This window comes from Myxocyprinus asiaticus, chromosome 41, assembly GCF_019703515.2.
Source record: "Myxocyprinus asiaticus isolate MX2 ecotype Aquarium Trade chromosome 41, UBuf_Myxa_2, whole genome shotgun sequence".
NCBI lineage: Eukaryota > Metazoa > Chordata > Actinopteri > Cypriniformes > Catostomidae > Myxocyprinus > Myxocyprinus asiaticus.
This window is the reverse complement of record NC_059384.1, coordinates 7,710,196-7,729,659: the sequence shown is the minus strand read 5'-3', so window position 1 is coordinate 7,729,659 and position 19,464 is coordinate 7,710,196. Positions and strand designations below refer to the sequence as shown.

The following is a 19,464-nucleotide window of genomic DNA, read 5'->3' as shown; positions in this document are numbered from 1 at the left end:
TCTGTTTCCTCCTCCTGCATACAGATATGCCCTGGCATTGGAAATAAATAAATCCACACGCCTGTCCTCCCTTGAATGGGTTTGCTTGTTTCCAGGTGGGACCACCAACAGACTTGAACTTGTTCTGAGCTTGGTCCTTCCTTTGCCTGACTCTGTCTGTGTCCAATTCTTGCATGGTTGATTATTTCAGCAGGGGACTTAAAAACAGTGGCTCTATTTATAAGCTTGATTATTTTTGGTGAGTGGCAACAGATGCTTCAGCATGGTTGAACTTGCTTTGCAGAGAGGGAGTTCTAGATTCCAGGGCCATGGTTTGTTTATGTTGTAAAATCTTTAACCAACACCCTCAGCCAGAATTCAAAAGGAGAGTGGACACAGTTAGGCATGGTAAGAGGGCATGAGGAGGTGTGTATGTTATTTGCATGTACATAAAGGAGCTATAAGCACTTACACTCAAAGTAGTCACAAAGGTGGGAATGCACTTATGTGTAACTGTAGTTCTCTTTGATTTATGAGGTGTTCTCAAATTATGTGCCTGAGGAACTACAGTGTTCCAAGAGTAGAGTAGAGCAGACCACCAAAATGTTACTGAACATATATACATGGATTTTCTAGATGTAGAATTTCTTGTTTTATGGCAAATAGGAAAGGTTGGTTGACAACTGCCTCAGAGCAGGTCAAATTCTGTTACATGGCAAGTAATAGACAGTACTTTCCCCATATTAATGGGGAACATTCATAGATGTACTATTGGGAAATGTAAAAAATAATAAAATAAGTCTCGGTATAAAAGGGTAAATCTCAGAAAACCTGACTTGGTCATATTTCACCCAATAATAACTATATATATATATATATATATGAATGAATGAATGAGTATTTTTTTAAATAATTATTTAAAATTAAAATCAGCTTAAAGTCAGTACAACAAATATTACTACAGTAAGATGTATATAAATAAAAGTATATAATACTTAAAAAATAATAATGAGATGATAGTCATTACTGAGAATAATGAGAATTAAAAAAAATTATTAGTAATAAATATAGGAGTCAAATTTGGCTAAATTTATAATATCACATTGTACACAAAAAAATAAAATAAATGGTCATAGAACATGCTACATTTTCTTTATGCAAATTTTAAGATTCACTAAAAATGATTCACTTGCACTGTTTCAAAGGTCAACACATTTTTATTAGTCACAGCTTCTCAAGAACCTTGACCTTGTTGAGTTATGGAAAAACAGTTATGAAAAGATTGTGAAAATCCTGAGAAAGACTTTAATACCAGATGGTAATGTCTCAAAGCTCTTTGTTTTTGTTGATCATGATTTCTGGGCCAATTTTCTCAAACTTTGAATTTGAAAATCCTCCCTATACAATACAGATTCAACCACACCTGAAATACAGTACATGAAACAACATCTTTTATTTTCCAAAAGTCATCAAATATACATATATAAACTCATTCTTTAAACAATTATCTACAAATGATGGTTCATTATTTTATATTATGTTCGATTGGCCAATGAATTCATCACTGCATGAGACCATTTACATGTCATGATTGCTAAGTGTTTCAAGTGTCTGCATGCGCATGCGCATGTGTGTGTGTGTTTATTTTTCAGTCTCTTCTCAGCTGCTCCAGGTGAGTCTGAACCCAGATGGAAGAACGGCAGACTGGGCAGAGAACTGCACAAACACAACATTTGAGGAAGCTCTGAAAGGGGCAATATTCGTCTCCTGCAGTAGGGCAAAGAAAAAATGATAAGTATAGGCAATAGTAAGCACCACTAGTAATTAACAGTCATAAAATGGCTAGGAAATCTCCATAGTGCAGGTTCACACATACCAGTCCACAGTAAGGCCCAACAACAGGTGAGTTTGCATCTGGTCCATCGTAGAGCTTCAAGTAGTTGTTCTCACAATCTCCTGGATCGTCAATGCTGATCTGGTTGAATGTGACCGTCACAACTCTGCCACCAGGGGCTCTTATTCCCCACTCACATGAAGTGCCGTTAGCATAAGTGCCAGGGAAGTTTGGACTGGTAAAAGAGCCGTGGTCTCCATATAACACACCGCCACAACCTGCACAGTAACCACAGTAAAGACTCACCTAATGCTTTCTGCAATATTAAACTGGTGGTAATTATTGGGGTGTTGTAATATTATGAGTAATGTGTTCTCACCTTGTGGAGAGGAAGTCCAGGTGATTTCAAATCCATTGCGGGCAGCAGAAAAGTCACTCTTGAAATGCAGGAAGAGCTGGTTTGTTCCCGGAAATACGGGATTGGGAAGTGCATTTCCGCAGTGCTTCCCTAACAGAGGTGATGTGGCAGTGCTGCCATTTCGAACCTACAGCAGGAGTCAAACAACAGAGAACAATTTACTCTAGACACCTAAAGTGACATCATTATCCCATCAGATGTACAGTAGCAGGTTATGTTTGAAATAGCATACTCGATACTACCATTTCTGCAGTATATAGTATGTATACTGTGCAGCATACAACAGAAAATACTGCAATTATTGGGTACCCAATAATCCTTCCATTTCCAATGTGACGTAATATAAAGTAATATCAGCCGTGAGTTTTAACATCTTTTTCTTAACCATTTGATCAGACTGCCGAGTGTACCGGTAAAGCCGTTTTAACACAACATTTGTATTCCTATATGATAACTATACGGCATACGTGGAATGAAACATGATGTAACAAGGTCATGATACAACAGTGTAGCATACTACTGTTTCACATACTATTTTTTTTAAACAGTTGGAAGTATTCAGTGTATAGTGCACAGTATGTACAGTAATTAACAGTATTCTAGTATTCCATTTCAAATATGACCAGATTCTACTGCAATCCAATGTAGTCTTTGGATATTTAGGAATGATTTCACATTTATCTCTTTACATTGTTACTGAACTATAAGTGGTTTAGTATGGTTAATGCTCACCTCCAGGTAATCAAAGTTGCAGGTAGGGTGACTTTCCACATCAAAACTGGTGAAGAACAGAGAAATGAAGTTGTTCTGTGGGGCCTGCAGTACGATGTTGCATTCAAGATTATGATGATATACGTTTGGCCAGCCTGGGCTCTTAAGATAACCATATTCCTGCTCGTAAACCCTACTGCAACCTGCAATATATGGACAAATACATACATTAATGATACAGTCACATCAAGAAAAGAGAATCTGTTTTGGTATCTTAGGGAATGGACTCACCTGCCACCTCATAGGTCAGGGTGAATCCATTGTCAGTCATGAATTCATCTGATTTGAATGTGATGTGCATGGTACGGTCGTAACTGTAGAAATCTGGTATGTGTGAGTCTGCAGCACAGAACTTATGAGCCTGTCCATAATCTCCCTGAAAGAGAAGACAAAAGAGAGGCACCGATTTGGACATTTGTGGCTGGTACATTTACAAAATTTTAACTAAAAACTCACTATTATGCTTAGGAACACAATTCAAACATACACCTACAAATACGGAGGACAGAAACCTGCAAAAATAATAAATAAATAAATACACAAATACATAAATAAGTAAATTCATCCATATATTTGTGCATAAATAAATATATTAATAATTAAATGTGCGAGGAGATATACAAATAACTAACTAAATAAATGCACCTATTAATGCAAAATAATAACAATTAAAACAGTTGGGGAAATGCAAAAATGTTAAAATGAAAGTTGATTTTTTATTTCTATATTTCTTTAATCATTCATTTATTTCTGTATGCAGTTCCGTATTTATTTACTTTTCTTTCGTGCAACATGCTAATGAGAGGATGTCAATCAAACATCAGTAGGCGGAATTTCTGATCATTGTAAAAGTGCTTCGCTTGACTATGACATTAATAAGGACGATACTGAATTTTCAAAATTAACCAATAAATAAAAGTTTAGCAAAGGATCTCGCCTTTTTTATTCTCCAAACTATTCGCTGCCACGTGGAGCAACTCTGCTATCGACCTTCTCTTCACCATGGTGAAGCTGCAAACTCCTGCCAAAAACCATTGCACTTGGTATCGATAGTTTGACTGTGATGCCTGAATAGCTGTTGACATCCTCTCATTAGCACATTGTGCGAAGGAAAATAAATACGGAACAGCATACAGAAATAAATGAATGATTAAAGAAATATAGAAATGTGGAATTCAAGATCAACTTTCAATTTTGCATTTCCTTAAACAATTTGCATTTCCCCAACTAATTATTCATGTTTTATATTGTATTATTTTGCATTGATTGGTGCATTTATTTATTTGTATATCTCCTAGCAAATGTAATAATTTATATATTTATGTATGCATGAATATGCAGATTTATTTATGTATTTTATTTATTTATTATTTTGGCAGGTTTCATCCTCCATATATAAAGAGATACAAATGCTTTTTTTTTTTTGTTGCTGTATTATTGCAGTAACATTCAGTAATTTCCATTGACTATTACTAGATTGGATGCTGGATGTATAATAGGCCTACATTACAAGTTGGGCACAATAAAAACAAATATTTTTAAATTTTCTGAAGAAAATGGTGTGCAAGCAATAAACCCCACTTTTTAAGCAATTGTCATTTGAACATTATAAATTACTCAAAAAATAACTAAAATTCCCAGTATACTTTTATAACACAAGATGAAACCTTGCTACTTTGTCAGAAAAATTGGCAAGCTTTTATGCTGTTTCACAGCTTAGTATGTTTCTTCTATCATCTATGAAATAAGTTAGTGTTTTTGTTGACTGGGTCTTACCACAGGGAAGTCTTTAAACTCCAGGAAGTTGCTGGTGCAGCTCTGGCTGGACTGAAGGTGGAACTGCTGCACGATCACTTTCACAGCCTCCTGAGGTGGAGCATCCAGTATCCAGCGGCAGGAGGTGAAGGGTGGGTACGGATTGGGATAAAATGGAGATGTGATGGTCTGAGGTGATGATGTGGCATTGAATGTTCCTCCACAAAGACCTAAGCAGATTGAATCAACATGTCAAAAACTTTTGGCCATAAAATGATCTGCAACTATAAAGCAATTGGGACTGTATGCATGAAAAATTCTTAGTATGAAAGATACAGTCTTAGATGGGAAATGAACCACAAATCCAAAAAAAGACGTGAAAATACTCTGTACTCCAGTACTGTGGAACCCAAAACGCACATTATTAAAGTAATTGTTAAATAAAATAAAGTATTAAATGAAATAGTTCACCCAAAAATGAAAAAAAACAATTTGCTGTTTTGTTTTCCATGGAACAGAAAAGCAGAATTTCTGAAGAATCTTCACGCAGCTTTTTTCCATACAATAATAGTTCATAGTGACCATGTATATTATGTTCCAAAAAGGACAAAACACACTTAAAACCACCATAAAAGTCCATATGCTATATTTTAAGTCTTCTGAAGCCATATGACAGCTTTGCGTGACAAACAGACCGTTATTTTAAGTCATTATTCATTCAGTACATTTACATGCGCAGTTATAATCGAGCTACAGCAGGTTTTTACGTAGTCAAGCTACAGTCTTCATGTGCCTGTCCAAGTATATATCACAGAATGTGTAATCGAATATTTGAAGGAAGAACGGCAAATACGCCTGGTTAAATACACGTTGCACATCACCTGTCTTTCGGAGCATGCACACAACACTGAGGCCAATTGTGGTCCGATTAAAATGTGTACATGCAGGATGAAGGTGAACTACAATCGCATAATCTAGATCTGTTAGTCCGAATTTGCAAAAAAATGTGTCCAGAACGATTTCAGTCAGAGTAAAGTGTTTATACGACATTTTTAAAAGTCAAATGATGGTTTTAGTTTGACTGAAATTTTACTTTTAAAGTGACTGATAATCTTCTATAACGCCACAGCTCTCATATCAAATATGGCGCCTATGACGCAGGTTGGATGTCTATGACATCAAACTATAAACTGTCGCTGTATGTAAAATAGTGGTGTAAATATTCTTGAAAATTCTCCTTGTATTCCATAGGAAAAATAAAAGCATATGGGTTTGGAACGACATGAGGGTGAGTAAATACTAACAGAACTTTCATTTTTGTGTGAACTATCTCTTTAAAGCTGCTTCAGTCAAGAGTTCTTACTGTCCATTGCTCTGTAGGTGGCGTTAAAGCCGCGGCGCGACACAGAGCCATCGGAGATGAAGTGCACAGTGAGGAAGTTACTGGCTGAGATGAAAGGTGCGGGCACTAAATTTCCACAGAATGTTCCAACCAAGGGATAGTTATCACTGTCACCATCATAGATCTACAGATGGGTAAGATATATTGTACATAAAAGACAGTCTGTACATTTGAAAGTTTTCACATTGTTATAATGACAATGACTGTCATTACCTTGACATAGTCATATCTGCAGAGGGTTCCAGTGGGGCCTTCTAGCTCAAAGTTGTTGAAAGTGAGATTAATGACTTTATTGACCTCAACAGCAATGGTCCACAAACAGTCCATACGTGGCTCGTATAGACCATCCATGTTAATATCAGGAGAACCAAACATGCCAGTGGAGGAGGATAGGTAGCCACCACATCCCTGCTGAGGACCTGGGAAAGGGGATGGAGGGGGAAATAAAGACAGAGAGAGAGAAAACGAGATGTGTTCATTTTTTTAACAAACTGTAGGATGATGTAATTTCGAGACACCACATGCAGGAGGCAGTAGAGTCCACAAAGGCATGTTGAAAGAGGCCCAAAAAGTCAGAGACAAGGGATGGGAGAAAGATGCCTGACCTTGTTCCTGGCAGGCTTCTCAGCCTCATAGGCTCCATATGGTTAGGAATAGGGATCAGGGCGGGGTTAGAGCATCTGCTGTCTGCCAGGAACAAAACCTGGCACTTTTCTACAATGGGCTCAGTAATAAAAGTCACTACTGTAAATAACTTGTATAACTAATAAATATATATATAAAAATTAGTAAAATTGTGTCAAACACGTGTAAGATTTAGTGATATAAAACATACATTTTCCCCCTTTAAAATGCCTTTACAAAATGTAAATTTTATTGGTTCTACTTTACAATAAGGTTATATTTTTTGACACAATGCATCAGGTATCATGCATCAACAATTATTTTTTTACTGCATTTATTAATTTTGCTTAATGTTAATTAATGAAAATACTATTACTTTGTTCATGTTTTTTTTTTCATATTGCATTAATGTTAAAGTATGCAACTTTTAATATATAAAATGTACTAGTGTATGTAGAAATTACCATTTACCAAGATTACAAAATGCTGTAAAAGTATTGTACATTGTTAGTTCAAGTTAATTAATACTAACAAATACAACATTATTGTAAATGTCACCTTTTATATTTTGTAAATTCCTGATCAGAGTACACTTGGCTTCACTTCCATAAACATTAGCATAAGTGCTAACATTTCTAACTAGCTGCAAAAGTATTGCCATTATTTGCAAATAAATTGTAGGACAAAACAAAAGAAATGGGAGTACTTTATTGGTAAGTGCTCTTTGACAGCATTGGATGATAAAAAGCTGTCTTGTTATGGTGACTGAACAGATTCTGTGTTCTAAAAGAATAGCAAGGGTGGTTGTAAGACTAGGCGGTTCTCTAACCCTCCTAATAAATGTGCTACCAAAGTGTTTAACATTCGGATCTTATAGTCTAGTCGTCTTGAAGTGACTGGTGTATTAAATCACAAAACTGTTGCACAGAACACTGTTTATGCCCCTGAACTCTTTGTTTCATAGTTCTCAGAAAGAGCATGGTCTATGTGATTCACTGTGAAATCATCCCCACATTTTTCATTCTATTCCAGCATGAGAACTATAAAGGAACAGGGTCCGATTAAAAGCAAATACCATCAATCTGATACATTAGTAACAAGTCTGACACTGTCCTTTTAGACAGATAGCTGTAAATAGACAATAGCTCTGTAAATAGCTAGTGAGCTGCCTACCTAAACAGCATAATAAGTGCACTTACGACATGAAGACTTTTCCAAAACAGAGGCAGCAAAATTATGCTGCCTTCTAAGACTTGATAAGTCCAAAATTTAATGGAGCATTGGATGTATTTTTTGCTGAGAAGATCACAACAATCTCAAAAAATGTATCCAAAATGGTGGACGAGGTGTGAGAAATTCAAAACATAATTTCATTCAGTACCAAAAAGTAGCAATAAAAATAGTTCAATCTAATAAAAATGGACTATTTTACCCATATTTTTGTGTGCTATGTATTCATGCTTATTAGGCCACATCCACACTAATCAGTTTTCGTTTTCAGTTTTTTAATGCCATCATTTTTTCCAAAGTATATGGTAATGGAGAGCGTTTTCAAAACGGTCCGTTTTCAGTGGAGTAAAATTATGATCTAGAGTGTGGATGAGAGGCATAAAAATAGTAAAATGAATGCGTTTTCAAATGAAAACAGATTCGTAAAAAACAGCCATTGATAATTGCACTGTTAGCTTAGCAACATGCTAATTTTAAACTCTATCCAAATCAATTGAGAGACATGTCTCTCCTGTGTTTCACATGAAGAGTGCTATTTATGTGCCCTGTGGAGTTGCTGTCTATGTAGAGCACTTAAATTTAGTCACTTATGAGCTTCCATTTTAGTTAGTATGCTGCCTAAGAAGGCAGTAGACAGCAATCAAATCACTCAATCAATCAAATCACTTTATTCAGATGTTCGAGATGTGATTTCTGAGAAGATGAAGATACTCTACCTAACGTCTCACTGTAGGTCGCTCTCCAACCCTCTGCCGTAACTGAAGAATCTGTAACGAACTCAAGAAACATCTGATTGGACGAGGACCTTAGTTTGGGCGGTAGCTCACGTCCACAGAACTTCCCCATCAGTGGGGCGAGAGTGTCCTCTCCGTCGTACACAGCTACGTAGTCATAGCGACAAGTTGAGGAGGCCTCTAGACTGAAAGAGTTGAACCTAAAGGAACGATGTATATACAGTAAATAATGTTGAGGAGGTTTATCACTATGTAAACCCTTTTTAGCCACACAGAAAAACCATTCAGTTCCTCAGAAAGTGATCCCACTAATGGGATAGGGGAGTTCCTTAAAAGAAAGCCTCTAGGGACAGATGATGAATGAAAGGCATCCCGTCTGGTAGTGACACAACATCTCAGTGGGGTTTACCACACAATGAGAGAGATGGATGATCATTCTCCTGCTTTTCTCTCTGAACATCTGTCTCTCTGGTGGAACATAGCAGACAGGATGGAAGTCTATTGGGATACAGACTGTAAGAAGAATTGCTGCTCTGATTTGGGACCATTGAAGGGAGTTTACCAAGAAAGTGGATGTGGAGGTCCAACCAACAGATATAGTAGTTGATATAGGGCTCTATATCTATGGGACATGCTTAGATGGCTTCAGAAGTAACAGGACTTTTAGGAATAAGACTTTCATGAAGCCGGTCAAGAACATATTTAGGGTCATATTTCATCCCAAAATCGAAAGAAAAAAAAATATAAGAAATTACCATTTGCATAAAGAAAATGAAGCATATCTTCAGGACCACTATGTTATTTTCATGACAATTAAGCATATTTTCCATCTATTTGTCATGTATGCAAAATATCATTTCTCATTATATCAGTAACACTTTACAATAAGGTTGCATTTGTTAACATTCATCATTGTTAGGTAGTGATACCTAATGCATTAACAAATGCTGTAGATTGAGCTTAACTAAAAGGGTTAGTTCACCCAAAACTGTAAATTCTCTCGTCATGTACTCACCTTCATGCAATTACCGATGTGTATGACTTTCTTTCTTCTGCTGAACACAAAGATTTTTAGAAGAATATCTCAGCTCTGTAAGTCCATACAATTCAAGTGAATGCTGACCAGAACTTTGAAGCTCCAAAAAGGAGACAAAGTCAGCATAAACATAATCCATCAGACTCTAGTGGTTTAATCAATGTCTTCTGAAGTAATCCAGCTGGTTTTGGGTGAGAACATACCAAAATATAACTCCTTTTTCACTGTACATCTTGACAGCAGTCTCCTTGGAGATCATGATTTCAAGCTCGATTACCCTTTCTATAGTGCCATCTAGCACTCTGTGTCAAGCATAATCAAGCTTGAAATCGTGATTGTGCCTAGAGACTGCAATGGCAAGATGTATGGTGAAAAAGAAGTTCTATGACTTTTCACTTTACGCCCTTTTTGGAGCTTCAAAAGCCTGATCACCATTCACTTGCATTGTATGGATCTACAGAGCTGAGATATTCTTCTAAAAATCTTCATTTGTGTTCTGCAGTAGAAAGAAAGTCATACAGATGGCATGAGGGAGTAAATTATGAGAGAGCTTTCACTTTTGGGTGACCTATCACTTTAGCCCAGAACATTCCTTTAAATAAAAATCATGCAACTTTTCACATTACAAAAATGTGTTAAATCATTGTAAATTAGATTAAATAATACTTTAAATGGTGGCTATACTCACTTGAGGTCGATGACACGGTTGTTGAGGACATATATGTGGTATGTGCAGTTGATATTGTGATGGTAGTTGGTGATTGAGTGAGCTGGACTGCTAACTGTCCCAGCGGTGCCATTAAATACGCCACCGCATGCTGTTAAAAAAACATCCATATACATAAGAAAAATAATAAAGCAATTTTCACTCAAATAAACTATACTTATACAAACCAACTTTTTAGGCAGGAATTAAAAAAGAAACAAGCCTAGTTTGATTTCAGTCTTTGTCTCATTTTGTAGTCTAAACCATATGAAAACAATATTTACAACTCATGAGTTTACACCACACACTTGAATTGTTTGTTCATGTGTTGTACTGGAGGCTGATAACTGTTCTTTGAGAAATTTGGGCTGTCTTCCAATATAGCGCCAACTCACAGCAAGGACAAAGAACACTTGACTGTGCATTTCTATTGTACAGCATAGGTAGTTCACAGTTACAGTGAATGAGTTTGTTTGTGGAAGATACAGTGGAATCTGCAATGGAATTCTCTTGCATATTTGCACATTCCCTCAAATCCCCTCGTATTGTATTGAAAAGTGCAGCATACTCTCATTCTGCACATTCCACAGTGATTCAGATCTGATTTACTGCTGTGGTAAACAACCCAAACCTACTCCAGCACACAGCTCCATTCAAGCACCACCCACACTAGCACACACTAGGTGTGTTTGACTTCAACTGCACCTTGTCTTACCATCTGGTGGGATTTGCCAGTTGCAGCCAGGGGTAGGAGTTGAAAAGAGCCATCAAGCAATGCTCAAACAATATTTATAGCTGACCAGTTTATGATGCAGTTAACCAAAAAGTATTACACTCAAAAAGTATAACATTGTTTAGTGGTTGATGCTTACGTATGGTTGTGTATTCAGCCAGGAAGCCGTTGTCATTAATTATGAAGTCAGAGTAGAAGTTTACAAGCATTGGTCCAAATGTGGTGAATACGCCAGGGATGGTATTTCCACACAGAGTAGCCAGTGGAGGTCTTTCGGAAGTGATGCCACTGTAGATCTTCACACCATCGTAGATACATGTAGAGTGTGCTAGAAAATATAATTATGGAATAATTATGGAATTATTATGGAAATGCTGCATCCCTCATGTACTTTGTTTGAGAAAGTGCATACCTTCCAACTGGAATGTTTTAAACGTGAGGACAATAACGACCTGGTCTCCAGCATCGATTATGTAATTACAGTTGGAGCGATCTGGGTAGTGGTCTGGATAGTTTGGAGATACTACACGACCAGTTGGGGCTGTGAAATTTGCTCCACATCCTAAAAGAAGGCATGAAATACAGACATTAAAATATGTATTTAAAAACGGAGTTCCCACACTTTTTAACCAACAAATTTGCATGATTTTATATTACTTTTCCAGTCATTTATGATACTGGATAAGGATGTTTTTAAAAATCATTCAAATTCAGTCCTATTCGGTATTGAATCATTCAGACTAATTGATAGTGTGAACTTGTTCAACTGATTGTTTGAAACGAACCAACTCAAAAGAACGATTTGCTTATAAACCTTGCAGGCAAATCTGACTCTACCCAAGAGTAATGTTTAGCCTATAAAATACAGTATTTTAGAGCTGACATTTAAAATGTATATTCATTCTCAAAACATTTAACATTTGATTAATTTCAATAACTTTTCAAGGCCTGGAAAACACAAAGGACACATTTCACTGACAGCAATAATACATTTTCGCCTGCAAAACCAACTTTTTCATTATTTTTCATTATTTAATGTACATTTATATCACTACAGTTTGTCATAAATACATAAGTTAATAAATACAGTTATATCATAAATATTTTTATAAACAAATGGTCAATACTGCTCTTTTTTTCTATTTTGGAAAGTCGTGGAAAATAAATAGTGAATTTTTAATTTGCTGTTGAAGCAAATGGGAACACAAAAATAATATTTGGTGTGGTCTCCCATGTACCTCCATTGGGCCCATTGAAAAATTCCCTAATATTTCCAGGTTTCCCATGACCACAGGGAACCTGTGTTAAGTAGAACCCTTATACACCCCTGCAATACATACTAGTGTAGAATGCGGCAGAGAATCCTTTGCCAGGTGATTCAGTGGACTGGAAACGAGCTGTAATGACATTCCTGGGTGCGATGACAGCAGCAGGGGCTGTAGTGCCACAACCAGTGGCCAATAGATTCTCATCATTCTCTTCATTGGCAGACCACACCTGTCAGACACAAAAAGAATACAATGCCAACTACGACACAAACAAACTCACCAGATTCAAATGGGAAATGGCTCAAATGAAATAAAAAAACAGCCTAAATATTTATTAAATTATCATCTGTCAACCTTTATATAACTGCTTTGACACTGTCCACTCGAGTCTGGGATCTGGAAGTCACTGGCAAAGCCCATTTCCAGATGGTTTCCATCATGGGCGATGATGGTCCAGGAACATTGAGTATTGGCTGGGAAATTCTGTGGATAATTTGGAGATTTGATGGTGCCTGAATCAGAATGGATGATTCCTCCACATCCTGAAACAGAGAAAGGAGTTTCAGTAAACATCAAGCAATTTGTAGCACCCCTAAAGGAACCACTCAGAAGATATTTTTTGACGATATACCTCATGGCTTAACATGATTGTGCATACCTGATGAGTCCGTCGTCCAGGTGGCAATAAATCCTCCTTTGGACACAGTATGATCAGCAAGGAATACCACAACTAGCTTGTTGGAGCCCGATTGGACAGTTCCAGGAGAATTGTGGCCACAATACTGACCAATAATGGGAGCTCCTGGTGAGCCTCCATTGAAGATAGTCACCGAGTCCCAGGTGCACTGGCTGTGCTCTTCAACTTCAAAGTAAGTAAAACTGAGCTGGATAAGAAAATATAAAAATTATGTGACATTATGATGAATAACAGGGTTAGAAAGTACAGATAACACATACGTCACACAAGAGGAGTGGATGTAAAGATCAATTGTGAACTTACAGTGATAGTGTGACCCTCCGGAGCCTCCAAAAGCCAAGCACAGCGGCTCGGGCTGGGATAGTTGTTGGGGTATCCAGGGCTAGAGATGAAACCTTCCTCTCCACTCTGTAAACCTCCACAGTCTAAGAAAAATCATAGTCATGTTGAGTTCATGCATACTTGAATGGAGCTGAGATCCTTGTGCTAATGTTCCTGCTGAAAAAACCCTTGCTGGTCTTTAGACCAGCAAAACAACTTAGGATTTATGGGTGTTACCTGAAAAGTAATACGTGGCTTTAAAGCCCAGGTCAACTACAGCCTCATCAGACAGAAAGTGAACCCAGAGTTCAGAGGTCGGCACCACTATGGGGATTCCTGGAGGAGATTGACCACAGAAACGGGCCAAGAACTCTCCATTCACATCACCTGTATGAGAAGTATAGACACAATAAACCATAAATGTTTGCTTTTCATCAGTTTCAAAATTGAGTCAAACTGTGTCTCTCTTAGTACATGAGGAAACCCTTACCCAATCTGAACTCCAAGTAGTCCCACTCACAGGTTTGGTGATGTTCTAGATAGAGCTCGTCTATTATAACCACAATGGAGGAATTTACATGCTGCGGGTTCTGGATCAGCCATTCACAGTTCAGGTTGTTGCTGTAGTTTCCGTTGCCAAAGTCAGGCGAGGTGAAGTTTCCGGGCTCGCTGAGTATCCCACCACATACTACAGCAAGAGCAAATATTCATGGATGAAATCGGGATCCGAAATAGAATCACTTCAATGTGTGCAATACAGAACTTGTGGCAATATAATAGGAATATTCCAAGTTCAATACAAGTTAAGTTAAGCTCAATCAACAGCATTTGTGGCATAAATGTGTATTAACACAAACAATAGTTTTGATTAAAAAACTAAATAGACTGAAAAGAATTACTGTACAATAAGGCACTAACAGTGGAAGTGAATGGAGCCAGTCTATAAATGTTAAAATATGCACTGATTTAAAAGTATAGCCACAAGAGTTAAACATTACAGGGATTAACATTATTTTAGTGTGATAAATTTGCTTAATAACCTTGCCTGTGTAAAATTATATCCTATCTTACAACTTCATTGTCATGATGATGCAATACAGCAAAACCCAGTAATCCAGTAAATGCTGTAATACCAATAAATCTCATATTTTATCCCAAAATTGTCCTAAAATCATGTTAACATGTATAATGTTTACGTCTTGTGGCTATACTTTTGAAACAGTGTGTATTTTAATGTTTATTGACTGGCCCCATTAACTACCACTGTAAGTGCATTACAGTAACCAGCATTTTTGCCTTTCTTTAAATAAACCAGTGGAAATAATTTTTTGTGGTAATCAACATTAAGGCACAAATGCAAGCAATTTTGCTTGACTTCTATTTAGCCCGGAATACTCCTTTAAAGGGTGTTTCAAGGTATCTTTAAACCAAATTTCAAATTATCGAAGTTGTTCTCCCTCACCTGCTTGTTCCTCTGAGGAGTAGTCTGCCTTGAATCCACCATTGGACACAGATGCATCAGTGCTGAAAATTACAGTCATGGTATTTCCAGATGATTTCACCTGGGTTCCAGCAGGGACTGTACCACATAAACGATCCAATCGAGGAGCACTGGGTCCTAAACCATTTAGGACCTACACATCAAAGAGTCAAAACAATAATGCCTTGATTCAATCATACTACAATATTATAGCCTTGGAGAAAAATGCATTATCCATATACCATCCTGATTGCCTGGTGCCAAGAGTACCAATGACTAATTCACAAAGATTGTGTCAACTTTAGCTGTACCATGTTGCGATTGTTTTAGTGCCATGTTAAAATAAAAAAATCTACAAATTCGAGAATTAAGTCGTAACATTACGAGAATAAGGTTGTAATGTTTTGAGAATGTCATAATAGGCCTTTTATGAGAATAAAGTCATAATATTTTGAGGATAAAGTAAAAATTACGAGAATAAAGTCGTGTCTTTATAAGATTGAAGCCATAGCATTAGAATAGTAGAGTCATAATATTATGAGAATAACGTCACAACATTATGAGATTAAAGTAGCTATGTTTTGAGAATAAAGCCATAAAGGTACACTATGACCTTATTCTTGTAATGTTACGACTTTATTTGTCAAAATCCACATTTTTATTTATTTATTTATTTTTGTTGCAACTTTGTTTTAGTGCCATGTTAAAATAAAAAAAGTTGTAACATTACGCAAATAAATTCATAATGTTTTGATAATTTCATAATAGGCTTTTTACGAGAATAAAGTCATAAAGTTTCGAGAATAAAATCGTAACATTGCGAGATTAAAGCAGTAATATTCTGAAATGACGTCAAAATGAAGCAAATAAAGTCTTATAATTATGATATTAAAGTCATAGCACTACGATAGTAGAGCCATAATATTATAAGAATAAACTGAATAAGCATTATGAAATTAAAGAAGTAATGTTTTGAAAATAAAGTCATAAAGGTACACTATGACCTTATTCTCGTAACGTTACAACTTTTTTTCTCAAAATCTACATTTTTTTATTTTATTTTAAAGTGCACTAAAATCTCATTGTATCATGTGGCATTAGCCAACTTTTATAAGTGTAACAGAGATATGACCTTACCTCCACAAAATCATACAGGCAGGTATTGTGGTCCTCCAGCCTCAGGTCAGTGATGGTAAGAGTGACCCTACGACCTTGAGGAACAGTGATTCTCCAGCTACATACTCGGCTGTGCGGGTACAGATTGGGATAGTTGGGAGATGAGATGGTCCCGAATGGTGCGTTCAGATCACCTCCACACTCTGTAAGAGGAATAAAGTCATCTTATTACCATAGCCAGCAACATAAGGGACTGTTCAGACCGAATACGTTCTTGCGCTAAAAACCTAGACACAGTGCAACGAACTGAACAGAACACAGGTGTCTCGAGACGCATTTTTAAAAGTTGAAGTTCTTTTTAACTTGACATGACATCTTAAAAACATGGCACTCCTTTGCGAGATGATTAAAACAACTGCAAGATGTGGCGCAACAGTAAAATAAGTTTGTCTAGAGCGCGTTTACATTGATAAACAGCGTGGATGAACACAAAAATCTTTTTGTAGTAACTACACCACCACAACTGCTCACTTGCCTTCAACACTGGCTTCAAATGACAAGCTAAATCCTGCTGCATTCCCGCTACCATCACTAACAAACTTGACATAGGCAAAACTGTCTCCAGTGTCCATGGGAGATGGAAGGCTGTTTCCACAGTGTTTCCCCAACAGGCGGCCTGGAGAGAAGGAAAGTTTTAATTACTGACCCTAATAATAAAACAACACTCACAGCATGCAATGTTTTCTTCAAAATGAGCTCAAACCTGAGGCGTTATAGTCACGGATTTCAACAAAGTCATTGGCGCAATTGGAGGAGCTCTGCAGATCAAGAGCCGTGTAAGTGATGGTCAGATAATGTCCAGTGGGACCCTCCAGGTACCATTCGCAGTTCGAGTTGTCTGGATAATTTGAGTCCGGATAACCAGGGCTATGGATCATACCACTCTGACCAATGTATGTACCTCCACATGTAGCTATTTAGGGAAACAAAATTCATCTAGCCATTAAGGTTGGAAAAACAGTTTAATTTGTGTGTTATAGAGATTAAATATGGATTACCAATTGAGTACTTGGCTTTGAAACCAATATGTGTGACGCTGGTGTCAGTTCGGAATCGTATATACATGGTGGTGCCAGTTGAATGCTGCGTAGATGGCCGGGTGTTGCCACAAAGCCTGCCAATCAAATCAGCATTTGATGTGGGACCATCACGAACCTCAACGTAGTCATAAAGACATCTAAGGGAGAAGATTAAGATCACTTTTTATTGTTAGATGTATTTATTGTAAGCTTTTAGCTTGTTCTAAATAGATGACATACCCAGAATGAGGCTCAACGTAGAAATCACCCTCAAAGTCGAGTTGTACAGCCTCACCATTGGGAACGGTGATTATCCAAACACAATCAATGTTTTGGGGGTAGTTTGATGGATAATTAGGAGATGTGATGTATCCTGGTGGATCGCCATCATTTAGCTCAATAACACCACCACAAGCTGCAGAATAATATAGAGATTTACTACTATTATTTTAATTTCGATCACAACTGAATGTCGAATGAATCTAAATTGAATCTAAAGGGAATTTAAATGAAATGTTATTGTAGCAACAATCCTAGGATAAAAGGTTTCTTTATTACACAAACTAAATGGTTACCTACTAAATTTTTACATGTTGCTACTTGCTCAGTGTTTGCTTACAAGATTGCACACCTATAACTGGGTTTCCATCCACATATTTTTTTAAGCGAATTTTGTCAATTGCATAAAAATGCTGAATGGAAATACCAAAATGCACATAGCATTTTTTTTAAAGTTCACTATTTACCTGAACTATGGGCCTCAAAAAGCAGTTTGAAGCCATTTCCTTCGTTGGAGCTATCTGAGACAAAGTGGACATAGAGACTGTTGTCTGTGGTCTGCAATGTGGATGGAGGGCTGGATCCACAAAGACGTCCTGATAGAGTTGGTGAGTTGCCATCAGGTCCATTGCGTAACTAATACAAAAGAATCAAAATAAAAATGTAAATCTTTCCCCTCAGACACAAAAAGACTTCAAATAATATTCTGGTGCTCTCATGACTCTTTTCAGAAGAAGGGCCAATGACTGATCTGATTCCATCTCCTATAGGCTCTCACCTCCAAGTAGTCACCCGAGCTGCACTGTGTGCCATAGCCCTGAATTTGGAAAGGGTTTTGGAAGTTTACGGACACTCTAAACCCTGGTGTGACCATTACTTGCCAACCGCAATTCAGGTTGGGCTTGTAGTTCTGTGGATACTGAGGAGAACTTAGAACACCTCTGTCCGTATGGAGGAAACCACCACAACCTGATAGAGAAGCAGAGAAAAATAGCTCATCCTCTTGATTATTCGCATCATTTGATTTTATAAATTCTGGTAACTTACTGCTCACCTCTAGAATAGGTGGCATTGAAACCCCTTCCGTAAATGCTGCCGTCAGATGTGAATTGCAGGAACATGGCATCGCCAGTAGAATGGAGAGAACCAGGCAGTTGCCGTCCGCAAATTCTTGTGATCAGTGGAGAAAGATTTGTTTCACCTTAGAAGAAAACATACCTGAGATCAAGTCTTGAAAGTTTCCAGTTGGTATTTATGTTAAAGTGACTTTTTATAACCAAACACCTACCGTCCCTGATGACCAGACTGTCATGGAGACATGAAACCTCATCTTCAATGTCCAGAGAAAGCAGGTTAAACTCTACGATGGAATTGGGAGAGCGAATGATCCATGAACACTCAAGGTTAGGCTCATACTGCTCAGGCCATCCTGGAGAGAAGAGGAACTGGGGAGTGTCTGCTGTCATCAAAGCTCCTCCGCATGCTCCTGAATATAAAGGATAAAAAATAGTGACCGTTTTTGATTTGAACAAGATCTGAGAGCCAAAATTAGTATATCTATATGAACTGACCTGGCTGTATAGTGGGCAGGGGACCAGAGCCCTGGATGGCTGTCCACTCGATTAGGAAGCCTTTTCCTCCAAAGACAGTGTCAGATTTGAATTCTAGAGTCACAGTGCTGCCAGAACTTCTTACTGGGTTTGGCAGAGTCAGGCCACAGAACTCACCCAGAAGGTAGCCATTGGTGTTCGAACCGTCAAATATCTAGTGTAGGGGAGCAGCTTTGAGCACCAACATCATCATCATCATCATCATTAGATACCTGGCTACATTTATTGTCTATTAAACCATTATGGCATTTAAAGGCACAGTTCACCCCAAAATTTAATTCTTTCATCATTTAATCACCCTCATGTTGTTCCAAACCATGTTGTTCTTATGCAAAACACAAAAACAAATGTTTTAATGAATATCTCAGTCCGTCTGTTCATATAAAGAAAGT

At 37.4% G+C, this 19,464-nt stretch overlaps 1 protein-coding gene across 1 annotated transcript in view; it reads right to left on the bottom strand.

Moving 5' to 3' along the window:
- Window positions 1-1,127: 1,127 nt before the first annotated feature.
- The window catches only part of cubn (cubilin (intrinsic factor-cobalamin receptor)), a 53,167-nt gene continuing 34,830 nt past the window's right edge, over window positions 1,128-19,464 (bottom strand). Inside the window, exons 38-66 of the mRNA XM_051682349.1 lie at window positions 19,034-19,226; window positions 18,751-18,948; window positions 18,517-18,663; window positions 18,241-18,431; window positions 17,930-18,098; window positions 17,424-17,598; window positions 17,163-17,341; window positions 16,868-17,077; window positions 16,640-16,780; window positions 16,126-16,307; window positions 14,971-15,142; window positions 13,999-14,196; window positions 13,746-13,895; window positions 13,491-13,612; window positions 13,149-13,374; window positions 12,845-13,032; window positions 12,563-12,719; window positions 11,635-11,784; window positions 11,362-11,550; window positions 10,472-10,601; window positions 8,730-8,947; window positions 6,373-6,578; window positions 6,121-6,283; window positions 4,779-4,987; window positions 3,234-3,378; window positions 2,964-3,145; window positions 2,193-2,358; window positions 1,856-2,091; window positions 1,128-1,746 (exon numbers count right to left, since the gene is read on the bottom strand). Of these exons, the coding sequence (XP_051538309.1) occupies window positions 1,639-1,746; window positions 1,856-2,091; window positions 2,193-2,358; window positions 2,964-3,145; window positions 3,234-3,378; window positions 4,779-4,987; window positions 6,121-6,283; window positions 6,373-6,578; window positions 8,730-8,947; window positions 10,472-10,601; window positions 11,362-11,550; window positions 11,635-11,784; window positions 12,563-12,719; window positions 12,845-13,032; window positions 13,149-13,374; window positions 13,491-13,612; window positions 13,746-13,895; window positions 13,999-14,196; window positions 14,971-15,142; window positions 16,126-16,307; window positions 16,640-16,780; window positions 16,868-17,077; window positions 17,163-17,341; window positions 17,424-17,598; window positions 17,930-18,098; window positions 18,241-18,431; window positions 18,517-18,663; window positions 18,751-18,948; window positions 19,034-19,226 (5,100 nt within the window). The 3' untranslated portion in view covers window positions 1,128-1,638. The remainder of the gene's footprint in view (window positions 1,747-1,855; window positions 2,092-2,192; window positions 2,359-2,963; window positions 3,146-3,233; window positions 3,379-4,778; window positions 4,988-6,120; window positions 6,284-6,372; window positions 6,579-8,729; window positions 8,948-10,471; window positions 10,602-11,361; window positions 11,551-11,634; window positions 11,785-12,562; window positions 12,720-12,844; window positions 13,033-13,148; window positions 13,375-13,490; window positions 13,613-13,745; window positions 13,896-13,998; window positions 14,197-14,970; window positions 15,143-16,125; window positions 16,308-16,639; window positions 16,781-16,867; window positions 17,078-17,162; window positions 17,342-17,423; window positions 17,599-17,929; window positions 18,099-18,240; window positions 18,432-18,516; window positions 18,664-18,750; window positions 18,949-19,033; window positions 19,227-19,464) is intronic.